Below are 20,797 nucleotides of genomic sequence, written 5' to 3'. Positions count from 1 at the left end.
AAAAGAAACAGACACAATATCCAGTTTTTAGTATTTATCCAGGATTTTATAATATACATTTATCCCCACCTTGAATTTTTAAATAAAACACCAGTGTCATTCTGCTGGGTCAATATTAAATTCACCATTAAAATACATTGTCCATATCTCATTTGCATTGAAATTGAATGTTGATGAGCCGGATCAAAGATCACCTTCTGGCTATTAAATTACCATTAGTAAAGTATTTTTTTTAATTTCATTTTATGAAAATATTTCATTGATATAAAATGTTTTTGTAGATAATTGTTTTGTCAATTTTATTGTGTAGAATATACAGCTTATTTGAAAATTGATTTTATTTCAACGGATTTTTTAAAAAAAAAATTCTTAAAATTTAATGATGATGATTGTTAAAGAATTCGTAAAAACAGCCAACAAAAAGTGTGTTAATTTATTGGTAAATATGTTTATTAATAAAAGATTCAATTTTTACAAATAAAAATCATTAAAATTCATTTATTTTTTATTTAAAAAGTGGATTGAATAGATTGGATATTAAGGAGATATATTAAATACACAAAGATATTTTATTATAAAATTGAAATAATAAAGACTATTTTGTTTAATGTGTAGAATTAAATGCAGGGGTTCAGTAATTATTTCCTGATGAAAATGAAAATAATATAAATAAATTGAATAGAAAATTAAATACACTAATAGTATGACGTATGATCACAAAGATAAATGAACATGAATAAATTTTTATTGAGTCTTTTGTCAAAGGTTAACGGATGTTAAAATCCGTATAATTTAAATATCAAAAAAAAATTATTGTGAGTTGAAAATTTTCTAATAAACTGGAAATTGTATATAAGTATTTTATTCATATTCATTTAGTTAAATGTAGATCAACAAGCTAGTATTTTATAATGCACTTTTTTACAACTCTTTTGAATATGTTTTATTTGTTTTTTGAATAGTCGAAGAATTTGAAAATGCAATATTTTGGAGGCAAACAATAACCTCAGAGGTACGGTAAAAAATTATTTAGACAACACTTGTATATTTTTTTCCTTTGAATTTTAAATCTTAATTTCAATTATTTTTTTTTGATTTTATAATTCGCCACAAATTGAAAATGAAACTTTCAAAACTTCAATATTAAGAATTTTTATTTTTAATAAATTCCACCATAAATAGTGAACTAAATTCATTATATTGTTTGACGTAGGTCAAGACTTGAAAAAAATATTTCTCAATGCCGTTTCTGTAAGATTATTTTACTATTATCAAAACTACATCTCGATATTACTATTCACAAAGTTTGAAAGCTAGATATCAATTCTTTTAATTTCATTTGAATTTTTGAATTTGCCGTTCCCGATTATCAAGACAACACTTGAATATTATTGTAATTTAAGTATCAGCACTTGATATCAATTATTTCCGTTTATTATGAATTTTATAATTTACTATATAAATTGCAAATCGAATTATGCATTTTACACTGCAACTGTATTGCCTGAAAATATAAAATTATATGGAAATATTAAGCAAAGAAATTATACAAATAAACACCTATGCCATTAATCACATCAACATGAACAGTTCCATCACTCAATTATAACAGTCATCAATAGTTGTACTCAAATGATCAGTTTTTTTATTTGAATAGATATATATATTTTCTATTTTTGTTAATAAAAGATCCATTTTTTTTTTTTTTTTTGTTTCTAATAGAATGTATATGGATATATATATATATATTTTTTTTTTGTACATGAACCTATTTATTTTTTCATCATTATTATATGATTAGTACTTGTCCATTGCATAAGATTTAATTTGTTCACTAATCGGAATCACAGTCGATTATTGCTGATGTGGTAAAAAAGATTAATATAAAATAAATCTATATATTTATGTATATAAATATATATATATATATATATATATATATATATGAATAGATATAAAATTAAATTACCTAATATTAAAACTAATGAAGTAGAAAAAAAAGCCCTCAATATTCAATACGTGCATTCTATTTGATTTCCGCATCTGCGAGTATTTTATCTACATCTTCATCTTCTTTTTCAATTTCTGCGTTCGAATCTACTGTGTTTTCTATTACTTCACCGTTGATTGCAGCTGCAACTCTACTATCGTCTAGTATTGTTACGTGATTTCCATTGAGCACATAAATTTCTGTTTTTTTATGAGAGACCTGCATTAAACAAATGAAGAAATAGTAAAGTTAATATATATATACATAAAAATAAATTGGTTTTAGACGAAAAAATTTAAACGGTATAAACGTCAATTATAACAGGAAAAGAAAGCAAATCTATCAATAACTGCTATTATAATTACAAACATGAATCATATGCATAGTGATAAATTATTTTCAATACCTTAGAAAGTCCAAAATCTTCACTCATATTTTTGATTGTTGGCATCGATGGTTTTAAAAGCGTAATTGGTGTATTGATAGGCAAAATACTGGAAGGATCATAAGCCAGAAGGGCAAGTAGTCTTTTATACAATGAAGTACAAAGATTCCTCTGTTGTTTTTCGGGCATCATTGACGTTTCTGATGGAAGACGTTTGATGAATATATCCAGTTTCTGTTTCCAAGAAGTGCAAATCTGCAAACTCGAATACAAATCACCACTCAATGATGCATTCATGAAGTCCATTATTCCCACTAAAATGGTATTTTCAAGTTCACTCTCATTTGTAACAGCTAATTGCTCTTTCAGTATAGAGACCATCAAATCAGGAGAGCCATCAATGAGTATAAGTTTTCCTGTAAGTCCTTCTGCTTCAAGTAGTCTGACAATTTCGATTGCAATAAGCGATCCAAATGAATAGCCAACAACGAGGAAATCTTGACGATCTTTACTTCTAGCTAAGACATGCTGACGAAGAGAAAAAAACATGTTACAATATGACAACAGTAAATTTTCATAAAACATTAATAAACTTACCGGTAATAAATTTTTTGCAATTTCTTGAATAGAAAGATTTTCTTTTTGTTCACTATCGAATTGCAAGCACGTTGCAGGTGACATTAATTTACCCGCAAGATTGGAAAATACAGAAGCCGATCCTTCAACACCAGGAACAAAAATAACTTCACCTCGTCCCGACTCTTCTTTAGTTATGAGTTTAAGACAAACTTCATTTTGCGTCGATTCATCACTTACAAATCTCAAAAGAAGTCTCATTCCTGTCAACACTTCATTTGATTCAGTCGATGATTTTGGATTTTTTTTCGAGACTTCAAGATTTGCAGCGTCCAGCTCTATTAGTTTAGCAAAATTGAGACCACGTATATCTTGTGCAGTGAGGAATATTTCGAACTCTCGTTCTAGAGTTTGTTTTATTTCAACGCCCATCATAGAATCCATGCCGAGTTCAGCAAGAGATGTATGATGACCGATTGTTTTTATATCTTTTAGTCCCATGATGTTCAATACAGTATCGACAACGTTCAGAGCACCAGAACCACCAGCACGTTTTTCTGCCACAACCATACTTGAAACTATCGGTTCAGATTGATCTAGGAAACTATCAAGTTCATGAAGACAAGATAAAATACTTTGTTGAAGTGTCCCACCAATAACGATTTCTTTGTGATCTTCCAACATGTCTGCAACTAAACCAACATCACCAACTGCTCCCCATTGTATTGCCAATGCAGGTAGTCCCTCGGAAACTCTAGTCTCACAAATTCTTTCCATGACTGAATTTGACATTCCGTAGTTTGTCTGTCCTGCATTACCACGACCACATGACACAGAAGAAAAAACGACAAAATGACGAAGTAATGGACATATTTTTCTTGATAATTCATCTAAATTTTTAGTGCTCCAAGCTTTAGGCTTGAATGATTCTTCAAATGTTTCAGTAGTTTGATTTTCCCACAAGCAGTCCTTCAAGACAACAGCGAGATTGAATATAGCATCGACTGGAGCTATAGTAGTCGATTGTTTTAAAATATCAAGACAATCTTGACGATTGTATGCTTCTTTGCCAGAAATTACCAAGACTTTAGTACCATATGATTCCCACAACTTTATTCGCATTTTTTGATATCCATTTTTAATACCAGTACGAGAAGTGAGAACAAGATATTTCGCGCCTCGAAGAACAAGCCAATCAGCAAGTTCTAGACCGAAACCACCAAGACCACCAAGTATAATATAACTTCTGCTTGGAAGACAGTAAAAACGTGGATGCGCTGGTATAGCAATATTTTGTAAATTATTTTCATCTGCGGTTTTTATGATGACCTTTCCAATATGCTTGCCTGCCCCCATGTATCGAAAAGCGGCTTCAAGCTGGTCATGTGAGAACACTGTTCTAACGATTGGCTTGATAATATCAGCGTCAAGATATTTCTGTAGAAGCTTCTGAAATTCTAGTTTCTTTTCGAGCGATGCTCCAAAAAAGTTGTCAACCAGAACTCCACAAAAGTTGATTTCTTTCAGGAAAACCGACATTCCTACAGGCGTATCTTTGGCCATATCAAATTTGCCAATTTCTAAGAACCTTCCACCAACAGCCAAACACCTTATTGAAGCTTGCAACTTTTCTTCGGCTAATGAATTCAAAACAATATCAACCCCTTTGCCTCTAGTGAGCTTTGAAATCATCTGCTCAAAGCTGGTGTCTCGCGAATTGCCAATATGGTCCTCACGAATCTGAGGAAAATGTTTTCTGATAAATCTCAGCTTGTCAGGAGTACCCACAGTTGTAAATACTTCACAGCCTTCGTGTAAAGCAAGCGTGATAGCTGCTTGGCCAACTCCACCGGAGCCAGCATGAATTAAAACTTTATCTCCCTTTTTCATGTTTCCTTTTGAATAAAGAGCATAAAAACAAGTAGCATACACACAAGGAACAGTTGCTGCATCCTCTAATGTCCAGCTCTTTGGAACTTTCCAACACAAGCTACGATCAATAATTGCCATATTCGCCATGGCTTTCATATCATAAAGACCCATTATTCGTTCATTATTCAAATCAATGCCTGAATATTCAAAACCTAACACACATTCTTGTGCTTGTCGACTTTTCGCAACAACTTCTACTGCTAGCTTACCAGTCGCTAGCATAACATCGCGGAAATTTATAGCTGAATAAACGATCCTTACTAAATCAGGATGACTACAATCTTGAGTAATTGGTCCTTCTAACCATTGGAAACTGCTTAAATCACCTCGAACAAATTCATTGGCCCAAGCATGATGTTTTTTTTTTAATTCACCTTTCAGAATCTGAAAGTGCCGATAAGTTCCCCAAATAAGTTTGGCATTCTTCGAATTACTCGGATTAGGTCGTAAGACGTTAATTGCTAAATCAAGATTTAATTGTTCTTTGTAAAATGGATTTTCTATGTCAAAGTCTGGTGCATTGGGGTCTTGTAAAAGAAATCCACGAATAAGTTCACCACCTGGCTCTCTGCGAAGACAGTTTACCAGGCCTAACAGTCCACTTTCAAAGCTTTTCTCACTAACGATTAAAATTCGTGAGCTTAATTCCGATTCTTTTTCAATTTCCGCTTTCAGTGCAGCTTTTAAATTATTTACCCAAGTGAACGAGTCATTGCTCACTTCAACAACAACTGACATTCCTGGAATTTTTGTAACTTTTCTCAACAAAAAAACGGTTGAACCATCTACTACTTTACGAAGAATCAAATTAACATTATGTTTTATCAATAATTGTTGGAGGAATTTTTTATCGTACACTTTAGATTCAAATGTAAGGAGAAATCCGTCTTTTTTCAATACATCAAGTGCTTTCGGCATCAATGAACTTTGAGATGATAAAAGATTCTTTCCAGTCACAACAAGAGCATTCGAATCTGATGATAGTTTCTTTAAATCTGTTACTTGAATTGTTTGAGGAAGGATATCCGCTTCAAAGCCAATGGTTTCGATAACGATTTCAACGTCAGCTTGCATCATAGGAATATCTTCAAGAATTTCAAGAATCAACGGTGAAATTAAATGTTCAATTTTTCTACTCTCTTGTTCTCCTAGGAATTCCAGAATTTTTACTTTGACTCCCTGATGGTGTTCAAGTGCCAAATGAGTAGCTGTACAAACGGCATCTCGCATTGTGATAACATTGTCGTCTTGATTTGCAACGAACTTATATGTTTCTAACACTGGCTGACCAGCATTTTTTTTTCGGGCAATTGCACTTGCATTGAGACCACGAATTTCAATGCCACCAGAGACTATTGTATCCGAAGTTTCGTCACAGACTACTTGGAAGACTAAAAACAATCAATGAATGAATAGAAACTACAAATGTTAAATTGAAGTGTTATTTTTTAATTTGTGTGAGAAATTTAATCTGCAAATTATTTATTCACCTTTATTTTCGTCAGGCATTTCACGAATTTCGTTCAAATGAGCTTTTGTATCAATAACTAGCTTTTGAATTCCCGTGGGAACAAACAAACCACGAGAATCCATGCCTAGAATTTTCATTTGTAGCATATTGTCCATGAAAGAAACCCAATTATTATCCCACATAATTTGACCGTTGCTACCATCAGTCGCTGTACTTTTTATGCTTCGGAAAAGACCACTATAATGATAACCACGGAGTCTTAGTTCTTTATAAACGTCTTTAGCCCACATTTCTTGTACTTTTTCATTACTATTTATACATTCGATTTTTTCCGCCGACAAATTTGAAATCTTTCGTACGTAACCCGTAACTACAGCTGCTTCACCTTCTGATACCTCAAATCTTCCGGATCCTATAATTTCAAAAGAAATAATTTCAATGAGACATTTTAAAAAATTTCTTTTTACAAATCCTTGAATTCTTGCCTTTCTGAACACTGAGTGTCAATTCAACAACACCCTCTTTTGGTAAATTAGTTGCTCGCAAAAACTTGACATCTTCAAAGACAACTGAAAACTCTGTATAATGTTTTCCTTTCATCATCCCTACAGTTTCCCAAATTAAAACTAAATAACCGGTAGCTGGGAGCAACAGTCTGCCGTCGATCACATGCCCTGCCATGTATTCAAAGTCCTCATCTTGCAATGAGACCTTGACCATTCTTTCTCCGGAAGAAATTTTTTTTTGCATTTGGAATTTTGTTACAAACCAATCATCGGAATGGTCCCACCTTATTAATGGTGAAATCATTGGTGTTCCACGTGAAACTGGCAACGAAACTTCTGGATATAATTTTGCAATTTGAGGTTGATGACCAGTATTATATAATTTTCCAATGCCTTCTAGAAATACTTCAACATTATCTACATGACCTCTTTGTGTCAAAGCAATATTTGTAACACCTGGATCAAGTGATCTTCGTAAAATTGCTTGAAGAAGCCCGTGAGGTGCAATTTCAATGGTAACTGCGTCCTTGGGAATCAAGGCAGATGTTTCTTCAAATAATACAGCACTCAAAAGATTATTAGTATGATATTCTGCGGAAGATAATTGAGCAACTGGAGTAGACCATTGATTTCGTGGAACAGATGTACTAAGCCATTTAGGACTACGAGCTTTGGGTTCTAGAATTACTTGCTTAAGGTAACGTAATAATCTTGGACCAGCTTCGGCAATGTAGCGACTATGATAAGCAATATTACTGCATGGAACTTCTCTTGCAAATATTTTCTGAGCAGTGAGTTTAGCAACAAAGGCTTTCATTGAATCAGCTGGACCTGAAATTGTCGAGCTTTCTGCACTATTGTGACAAGCAACTTGAATATCTGGAGGGCACAAATCTTTCATTTCTCGATAACCTTAAAATTTAAGATAAAATATTTAACTTAATTCTCTATCAAATAAATAGAATAAATAAGAGCACATATCGAATTTATACCTAATCCAACGGCAGCCATTGATCCACGAATTGTGTCTGTTTCAAGTGAAGCAAGTCCTCTTGAGTATGCAGCCAAAACCATTTGCTCAGCTGTAAAGCAGCCGTCTGCATACGCACAACCCAATTCTCCCACCGAATGACCAATAATGTTATCTGGTATTATTCCGAGCAAATTTAGCAAATCAACAATTCCAATCTGTACTGCAGCAATTCCAACAAACGAATTAAGAATATTGTCGAATGTTGATTTGTCTGGATTAATTAAAATATTGTAAATATCAATATTTTTTTGTTTTAGAACGGCATCGCATTTGCTAATGGCTCGAGCGAAGATTGGAAAGCGTAGGAGAGCAGCACCCATCGCTGGCCATTGTGATCCCATACCCGAGAAAACAAACCAAATAGGTCTTTTTGCCCCAGGACAATGTTCAATTTTTTTAATTCTTTTTTTAGTATTTGTGTTATCCAATAATGTAAAGCCACGGTACAAATGACCTGGATCTTCCTGCATATAAATGTCATGAAGAAGTCTTACGTATTCTACATCTATGGGGCGACTTTCAACCTGAAAAGTAAAGTAAAAAAAATTTCAAATCTAACATTCTACAAGAAACTAAATATTTCAACCTACGTCAGACAATATACAATTTATAGCGTCTTCAGTTCTTCCTGAAACTACCACAAGTCTTGGTAGATCATCGTGTGGCGCTCCACCATTGACTTTTATTTTATTGTTTGGTCTTAGCAAAAGATGAGCATTAGCTCCACCAAATCCGAATGAACTTACTGCAGTGAGACCACAATCCCATGGCTCTGGTTCAGTTATAACACGAACTCTACCCTCTTCAAGAGCTTTAATATCTTTTCTAGGAGTTTTAAAATTCAAATTTGGAGGAATTTTTCCAGATTCGAAAGCAATAATAACTTTGGCAAGTGAACACATTCCACTTGCTGCTTCTGAATGTCCAAGATTCGATTTTATAGAACCAATTCGTAAAGGTTCCGTTCTGCCTGGACAAAAAATAGTATCAATTGCATTTACTTCTACAGGATCACCAGCAGCTGTCCCAGTTCCATGAGCTTCGACGTATGCAATTGATTTCGGTTGAATTTGGCATTCTTCGTAAAATTCTTGAAGAAGCGTAGTCTGCATTACACTTGACGGAAAAGTGATTCCTTGTTCTTTAAAGCCATCGCAATTTGTTTTACCATGAACAATCGTTGCATAAATGCGTTTTGCATTTTTGGCTTTTTGAAGATAAGCGACACAAATGGTTTCACTTCGTACATATCCATTTGCACGTTGGTCAAAAGTTTTGCATCGACCGTCAGGAGATAAAACACCTGTAAAAAAACCATGTTAATAACTTTTTTTTCTATTTGAGGTATAGTTATTCACTAGAAACTTTCAAAGAACAAGCACAAACCCAATCGTGAAAATTGTAGAGTTGTATTAGGCAAAAGACAAAGATTGCACCCACCAACTACGGCTGCCTCACATTGACCACTTCGAATTGCCCTGTAAGCTTGTTCCATAGCAAAAAGACTTGAACTACATGCAGTATCAATTGTATAACTTGGGCCAGTTATTCCAAGCCAGTAGGATAGTCTGTTTGCTAACATAGCTCTGCTACAACCCACCATACCGAATCCATTTCCCTAGTCAAAATTTATATTATAGCTAAGTTTAAAAATTCTTAATCCAGTTGTTATTGAATCACTATTTATGTTATTGGGTGATTTTGTATACCTATATAAAAATTGACTATTTATACCTGAACTCTGTCATAAAACCAAGTTCTCTCGGTTTCTGAAAAGCACGAACCAATAAAAACTCCAGTTTTACTATTTTTTACTGTACGAGGATTAACTCCAGCATCTATAATGGCTTCATATGTGTGTTCCATCAATATTCTACAGGATGGATCCATTACAGCTGCAAGCTTGTAATGCACTCCAAAGAATGATGCATCAAATTTATCAAGATTACGGACTTTTCCAGATCTTTGAGGGATATCAGGATGATCTACAATTAATTCAACTCTTTGATTAAAATATGTTTTTAATTTTTCCGATCATCGCATTTTAATCAATCCAATACAATTTTTAAAAAATTATTACGTAAATAAAGTTTGTGTAGAATTTCTACTAACCAAGTTTCCAGCGTCGATCATCATCATTTATCAAATCCACTTTATTCATTAAATTTTCTTGTAATTTTTTAATATTATCCGAATCTGGAAATCTTCCAGCAATTCCAGAAATAACAATTTCTTCATCCGAATTAATCATTTTCTGACTGCATGGATCAGATATCATATTTTTTTCGCCACTTTTCACCATTTCGTATTATTTTTTTCTAAATATATTTCACTTTGAAAATCAAATCAAAATTATTATTAAATTTGTTTCCACACGAAACAATTCAGAAAGCAATTTTTTATCTTGTTATATGATAAAAAAAAGAATCACGTTAAATGTTTAGACAATAGTTTATCTAAACAATAACAACGAGACAGTTATAAAACGTAATAAAGCATTCATCGTTGTTGTTCGATATTTTATAATGATTACTCCCACTTTTGATTTCATAATATATCACCTGATTAGGTCAGATTGAAGTTTGAAAATCAAATACTTTGTCAAAGTATTTTAAATAGGATCGAACTCCAAGTAATTTATGTAGATCAAAGTTCATCTCGTTGATATTTCATCAACATTAGTAAAGTTTTAGATTGTGCTACATTTTCAGAATGCGGGTAATTTCCATGCAACTTATGAGTTCAATGCTGTTTTATATTGATCAATATAAATTATAACTATATCTACTGTTGATATGCTTTTTTTTACACGTATTCATTAAAATTTTTTTCTTTTTTCGTTTGCCAATAATTATGCTATCTTTTTCATTGCAATTTTTTTTTCGCATATATTATCAATATCATAATTCCAGTGGTAAATTTGCACTATCAATGACTTTTTCTACAAAAATTTTTCCATAAAAAATATCATAATTCATCAGTTGTTATGGAATATTATTCGTTACTTAAATGGACACTGAACTTCGTTCAAACATTACTGTATCATTATAAAAATAATAAAATCATTAAATGTATAGCGGAAAAAATATTGTAAATAATAACATGCCATCTTAAATTTGTTTGATTCATTATTATTATTTTTCTAAATTATATAATTATAATAATGTCATGACGACAAAGTTCATTTAAAAAAAAAAAAAAAAACAAGTAAACTTGATTATGATATCTTTGTAAATTTAGAAAAAAAAACTATTATGAGCATGTTATTTATAAAATCAATTTTTTTGAAAATGATTATGTATATTTTAAATCGAGCTATACGTAACAATATTTTGAGGAGACAATGAGAAAATATTTAAAATATAACTTAGAATGCACTCTTGTGTCATGGGTTAGCGGATATTGCTACTACATCCAAATACATTCATTAAATTGAGAATGGATAAAATCAATACAATGTATATACAAAATAATAATATCAACATTGATGTGAATTTAAACAAACAAAATAACATTCATTAAGGAAGTCTTTTGCATATTATTGCATAAGATATAATTGTTCTTTCAAAATAATCGAAAAAAAAAAAAACGCAATAAACATATTATTAAAAATAGGTATTTGAGATTTTTTAGCTAAAAGAAAATGTAAAATTAAAAAAAAAAATTGTATTAATTTATATTTATGAATAGTTATTGAATTAAAAATTTGTATAATATATAATAATAAAAAACTGTAATATGACTTTAATACTGTGATCAGGCAACGGTGCAACTAAAATATTTAATGAATAATTGTTTATAATTTAATCAAATGATATTTCTGTTCATTACAATAATAAATATTGATTATTAACTTGAAATATATATGGTTATTCATGAAAATGCAAAATAAGAAAAATGATTAATAAAAAATTATAATTATGATGAGTAAAATAGTAATGAAAATAAAATATTTAATCTTTATTCGCTTTACTGAGTTAGTGCAAAGAGTATATATTTCATGTAAGATTAAAAATAGACACCAAAATTTTTTTAATATATGTATTTTTTTTATATAATTGATAATATTATTATTCATTTCATATAATTTGACATATATTTTATTTTCCTCATTAATCGCAACAATTAATTGAAGTACGAAACAGTTTTTCAACAATAATGATTGAATACAAATAAATATCGAAAAATTATATACATAAATACTTTCGTGTAATTATTATTCTTATGTAGAATTATATATATCGGATTATAAAAGAAAAATATCACAAAAGTTGATAAAAAAAAGCACTGAATATTAAATACGTTTATTTTTTTTCATGTTTTTATTTGACTTCTGCATTAGCAAGGAAATTTTCTAATACATCTTCTTTTTCAAGGCCGGTTTCGAAAGCGTCTATGTTTTCAATTGCTTCACCGTTGATTGCAGCTGCAACTCTACTATCGTCTAGTATTGTTACGTGATTTCCGTTGAGCACATAAATTTCTGGTTTTTTATGAGAGATCTGAATAAAACAAAAAACATAATTCATAAATAGTTAAATTTGTACATGAGAATTTATTTGTTTACACAAGCAGATTTGAATGTGAAAAACGTTAATTACATAAAAAAAAAAAAAAATGAATTTATCATTAAATGCTATTATAATTAAAATCCATAGTGATGAATTATTTTCAATACCTTAGAAAGTCCAAAATCTTCACTCATATTTTTGATTGTTGGCATCGATGGTTTTAAAAGCGTAATTGGTGTATTGATGGGCAAAATACTGGAAGGATCATAAGCCAGAATGGCAAGTAGTCTTTTATACAATGAAGTACAAAGATTCCTCTGTTGTTCTTCAGGCATCATTGACGTTTCTGACGGAAGATGTTTAATGAATGTATCCAATTTCTGTTTCCAAGAAGTGCAATTCTGTAAACTCGAATACAAGTCACCGCTCAATGATGCTTTCATAAAGTCCATTATTCCTACTAAAATGGTATTTTCAAGTTCACTCTCTTTTGTAACAGCTAATTGCTCTTTCAGTATAGCAATCATCAAATCAGGAGAGCCATCAATGAGTATAAGTTTCCCAGTGAGTCCTTCTGCTTCTAATAACCTGACAATTTCGATTGCAATAAGCGATCCAAATGAATAGCCAACAACGAGGAAATCTCGACGATCTTTACATCTAGCTAAGACATGCTGACAAAGAGAAAAAAACATGTTACAATATGACAACGGTAAATTTTCATCGAACATTAATAAACTTACCGGTAATAAATTTTTTGCAATTTCTGGAATAGAAAGATTTTCTTTTTGTTCACTATCGAATTGCAAGCACGTTGCAGGTGACATTAATTTACCCGCAAGATTTGAAAATACAGAAGCCGATCCTTCAACACCAGGAACAAAAATAACTTCACCTCGTCCCGACTCTTCTTTAGTTATGAGTTTAAGACAAACTTCATTTTGCGTAGATTCATCACTTACAAATCTCAAAAGAAGTCTCATTCCTGTCAACACTTCATTTGATTTAGTCGATGGTTTTGGATTTTTTTTCGAGACTTCAAGATTTGCAGCGTCCAACTCTATTAGTTTAGAAAAATTAAGACCACGTATATCTTGTGCAGTGAGGAATATTTCGAACTCTCGTTCTAGAGTTTGTTTTATTTCAACGCCCATCATAGAATCCATGCCAAGTTCAGCAAGAGATGTATGATGACCGATAGTTTTTATATCTTTTAGTCCCATGATGTTCAATACAGTATCGACAACGTTCAGAGCACCAGAACCACCAGCACGTTTTTCTGCCACAACCATACTTGAAACTATTGGTTCAGATTGATCTAAGAAACTATCAAGTTCATGAAGACAAGATAAAATACTTTGTTGTAGCGTTCCACCAATGACAATTTCTTTGTGATCATCTAACATGTCTGCGACTAAGCCGACATCACCAACTGCTCCCCATTGTATTGCCAATGCAGGTAGTCCCTCGGATACTCTAGTCTCACAAATTCTTTCCATGATTGAATTTGACATTCCATAGTTTGTCTGTCCTGCATTACCACGACCACATGATACAGAAGAAAAAACAACAAAATGACGAAGCAATGGACATATTTTTCTTGATAATTCATCCAAATTTTTAGTACTCCAAGCTTTTGGCTTGAATGATTCTTCAAATGTTTCAGGTGTTTGATTTTCCCACAGACTATCTTTCAACACAACAGCAAGATTAAAAATAGCATCTACTGGAGCTAAGTTAGCGGTTTGTTTTAAAATATCAAGACAATCTTGACGATTGTATGCTTCTTTGCCAGTTATTACCAAGACTTTAGTACCATATGATTCCCACAACTTTATTCGCATTTTTTGATATCCATTTTTAATACCAGTACGAGAAGTGAGAACAAGATATTTCGCGCCTCGAAGAACAAGCCAATCAGCAAGTTCTAGACCGAAACCACCAAGACCACCAAGTATAATATAACTTCTGCTTGGAAGACAGTAAAAACGTGGATGCGCTGGTATAGCAATATTTTGTAAATTATTTTCATCTGCGGTTTTTATGATGACCTTTCCAATATGCTTGCCTGCCCCCATGTATCGAAAAGCGGCTTCAAGCTGGTCATGTGAGAACACTGTTCTAACGATTGGCTTGATAATATCAGCGTCAAGATATTTCTGTAGAAGCTTCTGAAATTCTAGTTTCTTTTCGAGCGATGCTCCAAAAAAGTTGTCAACCAGAACTCCACAAAAGTTGATTTCTTTCAGAAAAGCCGACATTCCTACAGGCGTATCTTTGGCCATATCAAATTTGCCAATTTCTAAGAACCTTCCACCAACAGCCAAACACCTTATTGAAGCTTGCAACTTTTCTTCGGCCAATGAATTCAAAACAATATCAACTCCTTTGCCTCTAGTAAGCTTTGAAATCATCTGCTCAAAGCTGGTGTTTCGCGAATTGCCGATATGGTCTTCACGAATTTGAGGGAAATGTTTTTTTATAAATCTCAACTTGTCAGGAGTACCCACAGTTGTAAATACTTCACAGCCTTCGTGTAAAGCAAGCGTGATAGCTGCTTGGCCAACTCCACCCGAACCAGCATGAATTAAAATTTTATCTCCTTTCTTCATGTTTCCTTTCGAATAAAGAGCATAAAAACAAGTAGCATACACACAAGGCACAGTTGCTGCATCCTCTAATGTCCAGCTCTTTGGAACTTTCCAAGACAAACTACGATCAATGATTGCCATATTCGCCATGGCTTTCATATCGTAAAGACCCATAATTCGTTCATTATTCAAATCAATGCCGGAATATTCGAAACCTAAAACACATTCTTGTGCTTGCCGACTTTTCGCAACTACTTCTACTGCTAGCTTACCGGTCGCTAGCATAACATCGCGGAAATTTATAGCTGAATAAACGATCCTTACTAAATCAGGATGACTACAATCTTGAGTAATTGGTCCTTCTAACCATCGAAAACTGCTTAAATCACCTCGAACGAATTCATTGGCCCAAGCATGATGTTTTTTTTTTAATTCACCTTTCGGAATCTGAAAGTGCCGATAAGTTCCCCAAATAGGTTTGGCACTTTTTGAATTACTCGGATTAGGCCGTAAGACGTTGATTGCCAAATCAAGATTCAATTGTTCTTTGTAAAAGGGATTTTCTATGTCAAAGTCTGGAGCATTAGGATCTTGTAAAAGAAATCCACGAATGAGTTCACCACCTGGCTCTCTGCGTAGACAGTTAACTAATCCTAACAGTCCACTCTCAAAGCTTTTCTCACTAACGATTAAAATTCGTGAGCTCAATTCCGATTCTTTCTCAATTTCCGCTTTCAGTGCAGCTTTCAAATTATTTACCCAAGTGAACGAGTCATTGCTCACTTCAACAACAACTGACGTTCCTGAAATTTTCGTAATTTTTCTCAACAAAAAAACAATTGATCCGTCCACCACTTTACGGAGAATTAAATTGAGATTATATTTTATCAATAATTGTTGAAGGAATTTTTCATCATACACTTTAGATTCGAATGTGAGAACAAATCCGTCTTTTTTTAATACTTCAAGTGCTTTAAGCAACAGTGAACTTTGAGATGATAAAAGATTTTTTCCCGTCACAACAAGAGCATTTGAATCTGGGGATAATTTTTTCAAATCTGTTACTTTAATAGCTTGCGGAAGATTCTCGTCTTCAAATCTAGTGCCTTTAAAAACAATTTCCACGTCAGCTTGCATCATAGGTATATCTTCGAGAATTTCAAGAATCAACGGTGAAATTAAATGGTCAATTTTTCTACTTTCCTGGTCTCCAAGGAATTCCAGAGTTTTAACTTTGACTCCTTGATGGTGATCAAGTGCTAAGTGAGTAGCTGAACAAATGATATCTCGCATTGTAATAACTTTGTTGTCTTGATTTGCAACGAACTTATATGATTCTAAGACTGGCTGTCCAGCATTTTTTTTTCGGGCAATTGCACTTGCATTAAGACCACGAATTTCAATACCGCCAGAGACTATTGTATCCGAAGTTTCGTCACAGACTACTTGAAATACTAGAAAATGAATCACGAAATTGAGAAAAAAAAACAATTTTCATGTTAAGGTTGTAATTTTTTAATTAATTCGAGGAATTCACTTTGAAAATTTTTTTATTTACCTTTATTATCATCAGGCATTTCACGAATTTTGCTGAAATGAGCTGTTGCATCAATAACTAGCTTTTGAATTCCCGTGGGAACAAACAACCCTCGAGAATCCATGCCTAGAATTTTCATCTGTAGCATATTGTCCATGAAAGCAACCAAATTATTATCCCACATAATTTGACCGTTGCTACCATCAATCGTTGTACTTTTAATGCTTCGAAAAAGACCACTATAGTGATAACCACGGAGTTTTAGTTCTTTATAAACGTCTTTTGTTGACATTTCTTGTACTTTTTCATTATTATTTATACATTCGATTTTTTCGGTAGACGGATTTGAAATCTCTCGTATGTAACCCGTAACTACGGCTGCTCCACCTTCTGACACCTCAAACCTTCCAGATCCTATAATTTCGAATGGAATTATTATTATTAGTCATTTTTGAAAAATATTTTTTTACAAATTTCTCAATTCTTGCCTTTTTGGACACTAAGTGTCAATACAACGACACCCTCTTTTGGTAAATTAGTTGCTCGCAAAAACTTGACATCTTCGAAGACAACTGAAATTTCTGTATAAAGTTTTCCTTTTATCATTCCTACAGTTTCCCAAATTAGAGCCAAATAACCAGTAGCCGGAAGCAAAATTCTGCCGTCGATCACATGCCCTGCCATGTATTCAAAGTCGTCACTTTGCAACGAGATCTCTACTATCCTTTCTCCTGAAGAGATTGTATTTTGTACTTGGAATTTCGTTACAAACCAATCATCGATATGATCCCACCTTATTAATGGTGAAATCATTGGTGTTCCACGTGAAACTGGGAACGAAACTTCAGGGTATAATTTTGCAATTTGAGGTTGATGACCCGTATTATATAATTTTCCAATGCCTTCTAAAAATACTTCAACATTATCTGGATGACCTCTCTGTGTCAAAGCAATATTTGTAACACTTGGATTAAGAGATCTACGTAAAATTGCCTGAAGAAGACCATGAGGTGCAATTTCAATGGTAACTGCATCCTTGGGAATCAAGGCAGATGTTTCTTCAAATAATACAGCACTCAAAAGATTATTTGTATGATATTCTGCAGAGGATAATCGAGCAGCTGAAGTGGACCATTGATTTCTTGGAACAGATGTACTCAGCCATTTGGAACTACGAGCTTTCGGTTCTGGAATTACTTGCTTAAGGTAATGCAATAATCTTGGACCAGCTTCGGCAATGTAGCGACTATGATAGGCAATATTACTGCATGGAACTTCTCTTGCAAATATTTTCTGAGCAGTGAGTTTAGCAACAAAGGCTTTCATTGAATCAGCTGGACCTGAAATTGTCGAGCTTTCTGGACTATTGTGACATGCAACTTGAATATCTGGAGGGCAAAGATCCTTCATTCCACTATAACCTTGGTTTTCAAACAAACAAATATTAAAATTGATGAACGTAAATAGTACTGAATTAAACTTATACCTAATCCAACGGCAGCCATTGATCCACGAATTGTGTCTGTTTCAAGTGAAGCAAGTCCTCTTGAGTATGCAGCTAAAACCATTTGCTCAGCTGTGAAGCAGCCATCTGCATATGCACAACCCAATTCTCCCACCGAATGACCAATAATGTTATCTGGTACTATTCCGAGCGAATTTAGCAAATCGATGATGCCAATCTGTACTGCAGCAATTCCAACAAAAGAATTAAGGATATTGTCGAATGTTGATTTGTCAGGATTTGTTATAATATTGTAAATATCAATATTTTTTGGTTTCAGGACAGCATCACATTTGCGAATAGCTTTAGCAAAGACTGGAAAGCGTAGGAGAGAAGCACCCATTGCTGGCCATTGTGATCCCATACCCGAGAAAACAAACCAAATAGGTCTTTTTGCCCCAGGATAGTGTTCAATTTTTTTTATCCGTTTCTCAGGATCCTTGTCATTTAATATTGTGAAGCCACGAAACAAATGACCTGGATCTTCCTGCATATAAATGTCATGAAGAAGTCTTACGTATTCTACATCTATACGGCGACTTTCAACCTGAAAAGTAAAGTAAAAAAATTTTTGAATCCAACATTTTACAAGCAACCAAATATTTCAACTTACGTCAGACAATATACAATTTATAGCGTCTTCAGTTCTTCCTGAAACTACCACAAGTCTTGGTAGATCATCGTGCGGTGCTCCGCCATTGATTTTTATTTTATCGTTTGGTCTTAGCAAAAGATGAGCATTAGCTCCACCAAATCCGAATGAACTCACTGCAGTGAGACCACAATCCCATGGCTCTGGTTCAGTTATAACACGAACTCTACCCTTTTCAAGAGCTTTAATATCTTTTCGAGGAATTTTGAAATTCAAATTTGGAGGGATTTTTCCAGATTCAAAAGCAATAATGACTTTGGCAATCGAACACATTCCACTTGCTGCCTCAGCATGTCCAAGATTTGATTTTATAGAACCAATTCGTAAGGGTTCGGTTCTGCCTGAACAAATAATAGTATCAATTGCATCAACTTCTACAGGATCACCTGCAACTGTTCCAGTTCCATGGGCTTCGACGTAGGCAATTGATTTTGGTTGAACTTGGCATTCTTCATAAAATTGCCGGAGTAACGTAGTCTGCATTACACCTGACGGAAAAGTGATTCCTTGTTCTTTGAAGCCATCACAATTTGTTTTACCATGAACAATCGTTGCATAAATTCGTTTTGCATTTTTTGCTTTTTGAAGATAAGCCACACTAACGGTTTCACTTCGTACGTATCCATTTGCCCTTTCGTCAAAAGTTTTGCATCGACCGTCAGAACATAAAACACCTGTAGAAAAACCATGTTAATATTTCCATTTGTTATTTGCAATAGAATTTGCTAAAGAAAAACTCAAACCTAATCGTTGAAACTGTAGAGTTGTATTAGGCAAAAGACAAAGATTGCACCCACCAACTATGGCTGCCTCACATTGACCATTTCGAATTGCCCTGTAAGCTTGTTCCATAGCAAAAAGACTTGAACTACATGCAGTATCAATTGTATAACTTGGGCCAGTTACTCCAAGCCAGTATGACAGCCTATTCGATAACATTGCTTTGCTGCAACCCACCATACCGAATCCATTCGCCTAGTTCAAAATTTATATTATACACTGTAGATAAGTTTTGAAAATTTCAATCCGTTTTTAATTAAATTACTATTAATGTCATTGGGTGATTCCATATACTTATATATCACAAATTTAATATTTATACCTGATATTTGTCAAAAAACCAAGTTTTTTCGGATTCTGACAAACACGAACCGATAAAAACTCCAGTATTACTATTTTTTACTGAACGAGGATTAACTCCTGCATCTATAACTGCTTCATATGTGTGTTCCATCAACATTCTACAGGACGGATCCATTGCAGTTGCAAGCTTGAAATGCACCCCAAAGAATGATGCATCAAATTTATCAATATTACTGATTTTTCCAAATCTTTGAGGGATATCAGGATGATCTACAAACCGAATAAAAAAGTTTTTTTTATTTATTTATTTTTGTTAAATAAGTAATTCAAACGTATTAAATAGTTCCTGAAATTATTCAAATCTCATCATCAATTTCATTATACATTCTTACAATTAAAAAAATGTTCGAGTAGAATTTATTTTTAATTTTTCTGACAATCGCGTTCTATTCAATCCGATACAGTTTTTAAAAAATTATTACGAGAATAAAATTTGTGTAGAACTTCTACTAACCAAGTTTCCAGCGTCGATCATCATCAGTTATCAAATCCACCTTATTCATTAAATTTTCTTGTAATTTTTTAATATTATCCGATTCTGGAAATCTTCCAGCAATTCCAGAAATAACAACTTCTTCACCAGAATCAATCATTCTCTGACTGCATGGATCAAATATCATATTTTTTTCGCCACTTTTTACCATTTTGTATTATTTTTTTCCAAATATATATTTCACTTTGAGAATCCAATTGAAAAATTTTATCCACTTTATTTTCAAATTTTTTCGTGAAACAAATAAAAAAAGCAACCCTTTATCTTGTTTTATGATAAAAAAAAAAAAAATAAAAAAACACCTTAACTGTTTAGACAATAGTTATTCTGAATAATTACAATGAGACAGTTATAAAACGTAATAAAGCATTCCTCGTTGTTGTTGGATATTTTATAATGATTACTCCCACTTTTAATTTCATAATATATCACCTGATTAGGTCAAATTCAAGTTGGAAAATCAAATACTTTGT

The 20,797-nt window shown here is 32.9% G+C and overlaps 1 protein-coding gene across 3 annotated transcripts; it reads right to left on the bottom strand.

The window, feature by feature from the left end:
* Positions 1-563: 563 nt before the first annotated feature.
* LOC122858805 (fatty acid synthase-like) lies at positions 564-20,686 on the bottom strand. Of its 3 annotated transcripts, none has more exons than XM_044161961.1 (11): positions 10,006-10,359; positions 9,628-9,878; positions 9,280-9,511; positions 8,484-9,196; positions 7,853-8,417; positions 6,840-7,772; positions 6,374-6,766; positions 2,973-6,274; positions 2,397-2,903; positions 1,970-2,209; positions 564-1,504 (listed from the first exon to the last, which is right to left on the bottom strand). In XM_044161961.1, exons 1-10 carry the CDS (start codon positions 10,193-10,195, stop codon positions 2,027-2,029), a joined length of 7,269 nt encoding a protein of 2,422 aa, XP_044017896.1. In that variant the 5' UTR covers positions 10,196-10,359; the 3' UTR covers positions 564-1,504; positions 1,970-2,026. The 3 variants fall into 3 exon arrangements, with proteins under 3 accessions (XP_044017896.1, XP_044017898.1, XP_044017897.1); XM_044161963.1 differs by lacking the exons at positions 564-1,504; positions 10,006-10,359 and adding exons at positions 1,747-1,860; positions 20,286-20,446; XM_044161962.1 differs by lacking the exons at positions 564-1,504; positions 1,970-2,209; positions 2,397-2,903; ... (6 more) ...; positions 9,628-9,878; positions 10,006-10,359 and adding exons at positions 11,846-12,395; positions 12,572-13,078; positions 13,148-16,449; ... (5 more) ...; positions 19,791-20,041; positions 20,286-20,686.
* Between the last annotated feature and the right edge of the window lie 111 nt (positions 20,687-20,797).

This window comes from Aphidius gifuensis, linkage group LG6 (assembly GCF_014905175.1).
Source record: "Aphidius gifuensis isolate YNYX2018 linkage group LG6, ASM1490517v1, whole genome shotgun sequence".
Taxonomy (NCBI): domain Eukaryota; kingdom Metazoa; phylum Arthropoda; class Insecta; order Hymenoptera; family Braconidae; genus Aphidius; species Aphidius gifuensis.
Note: the sequence above shows the minus strand (reverse complement) of the source record. Positions and strands in the feature narration are given on the sequence as shown.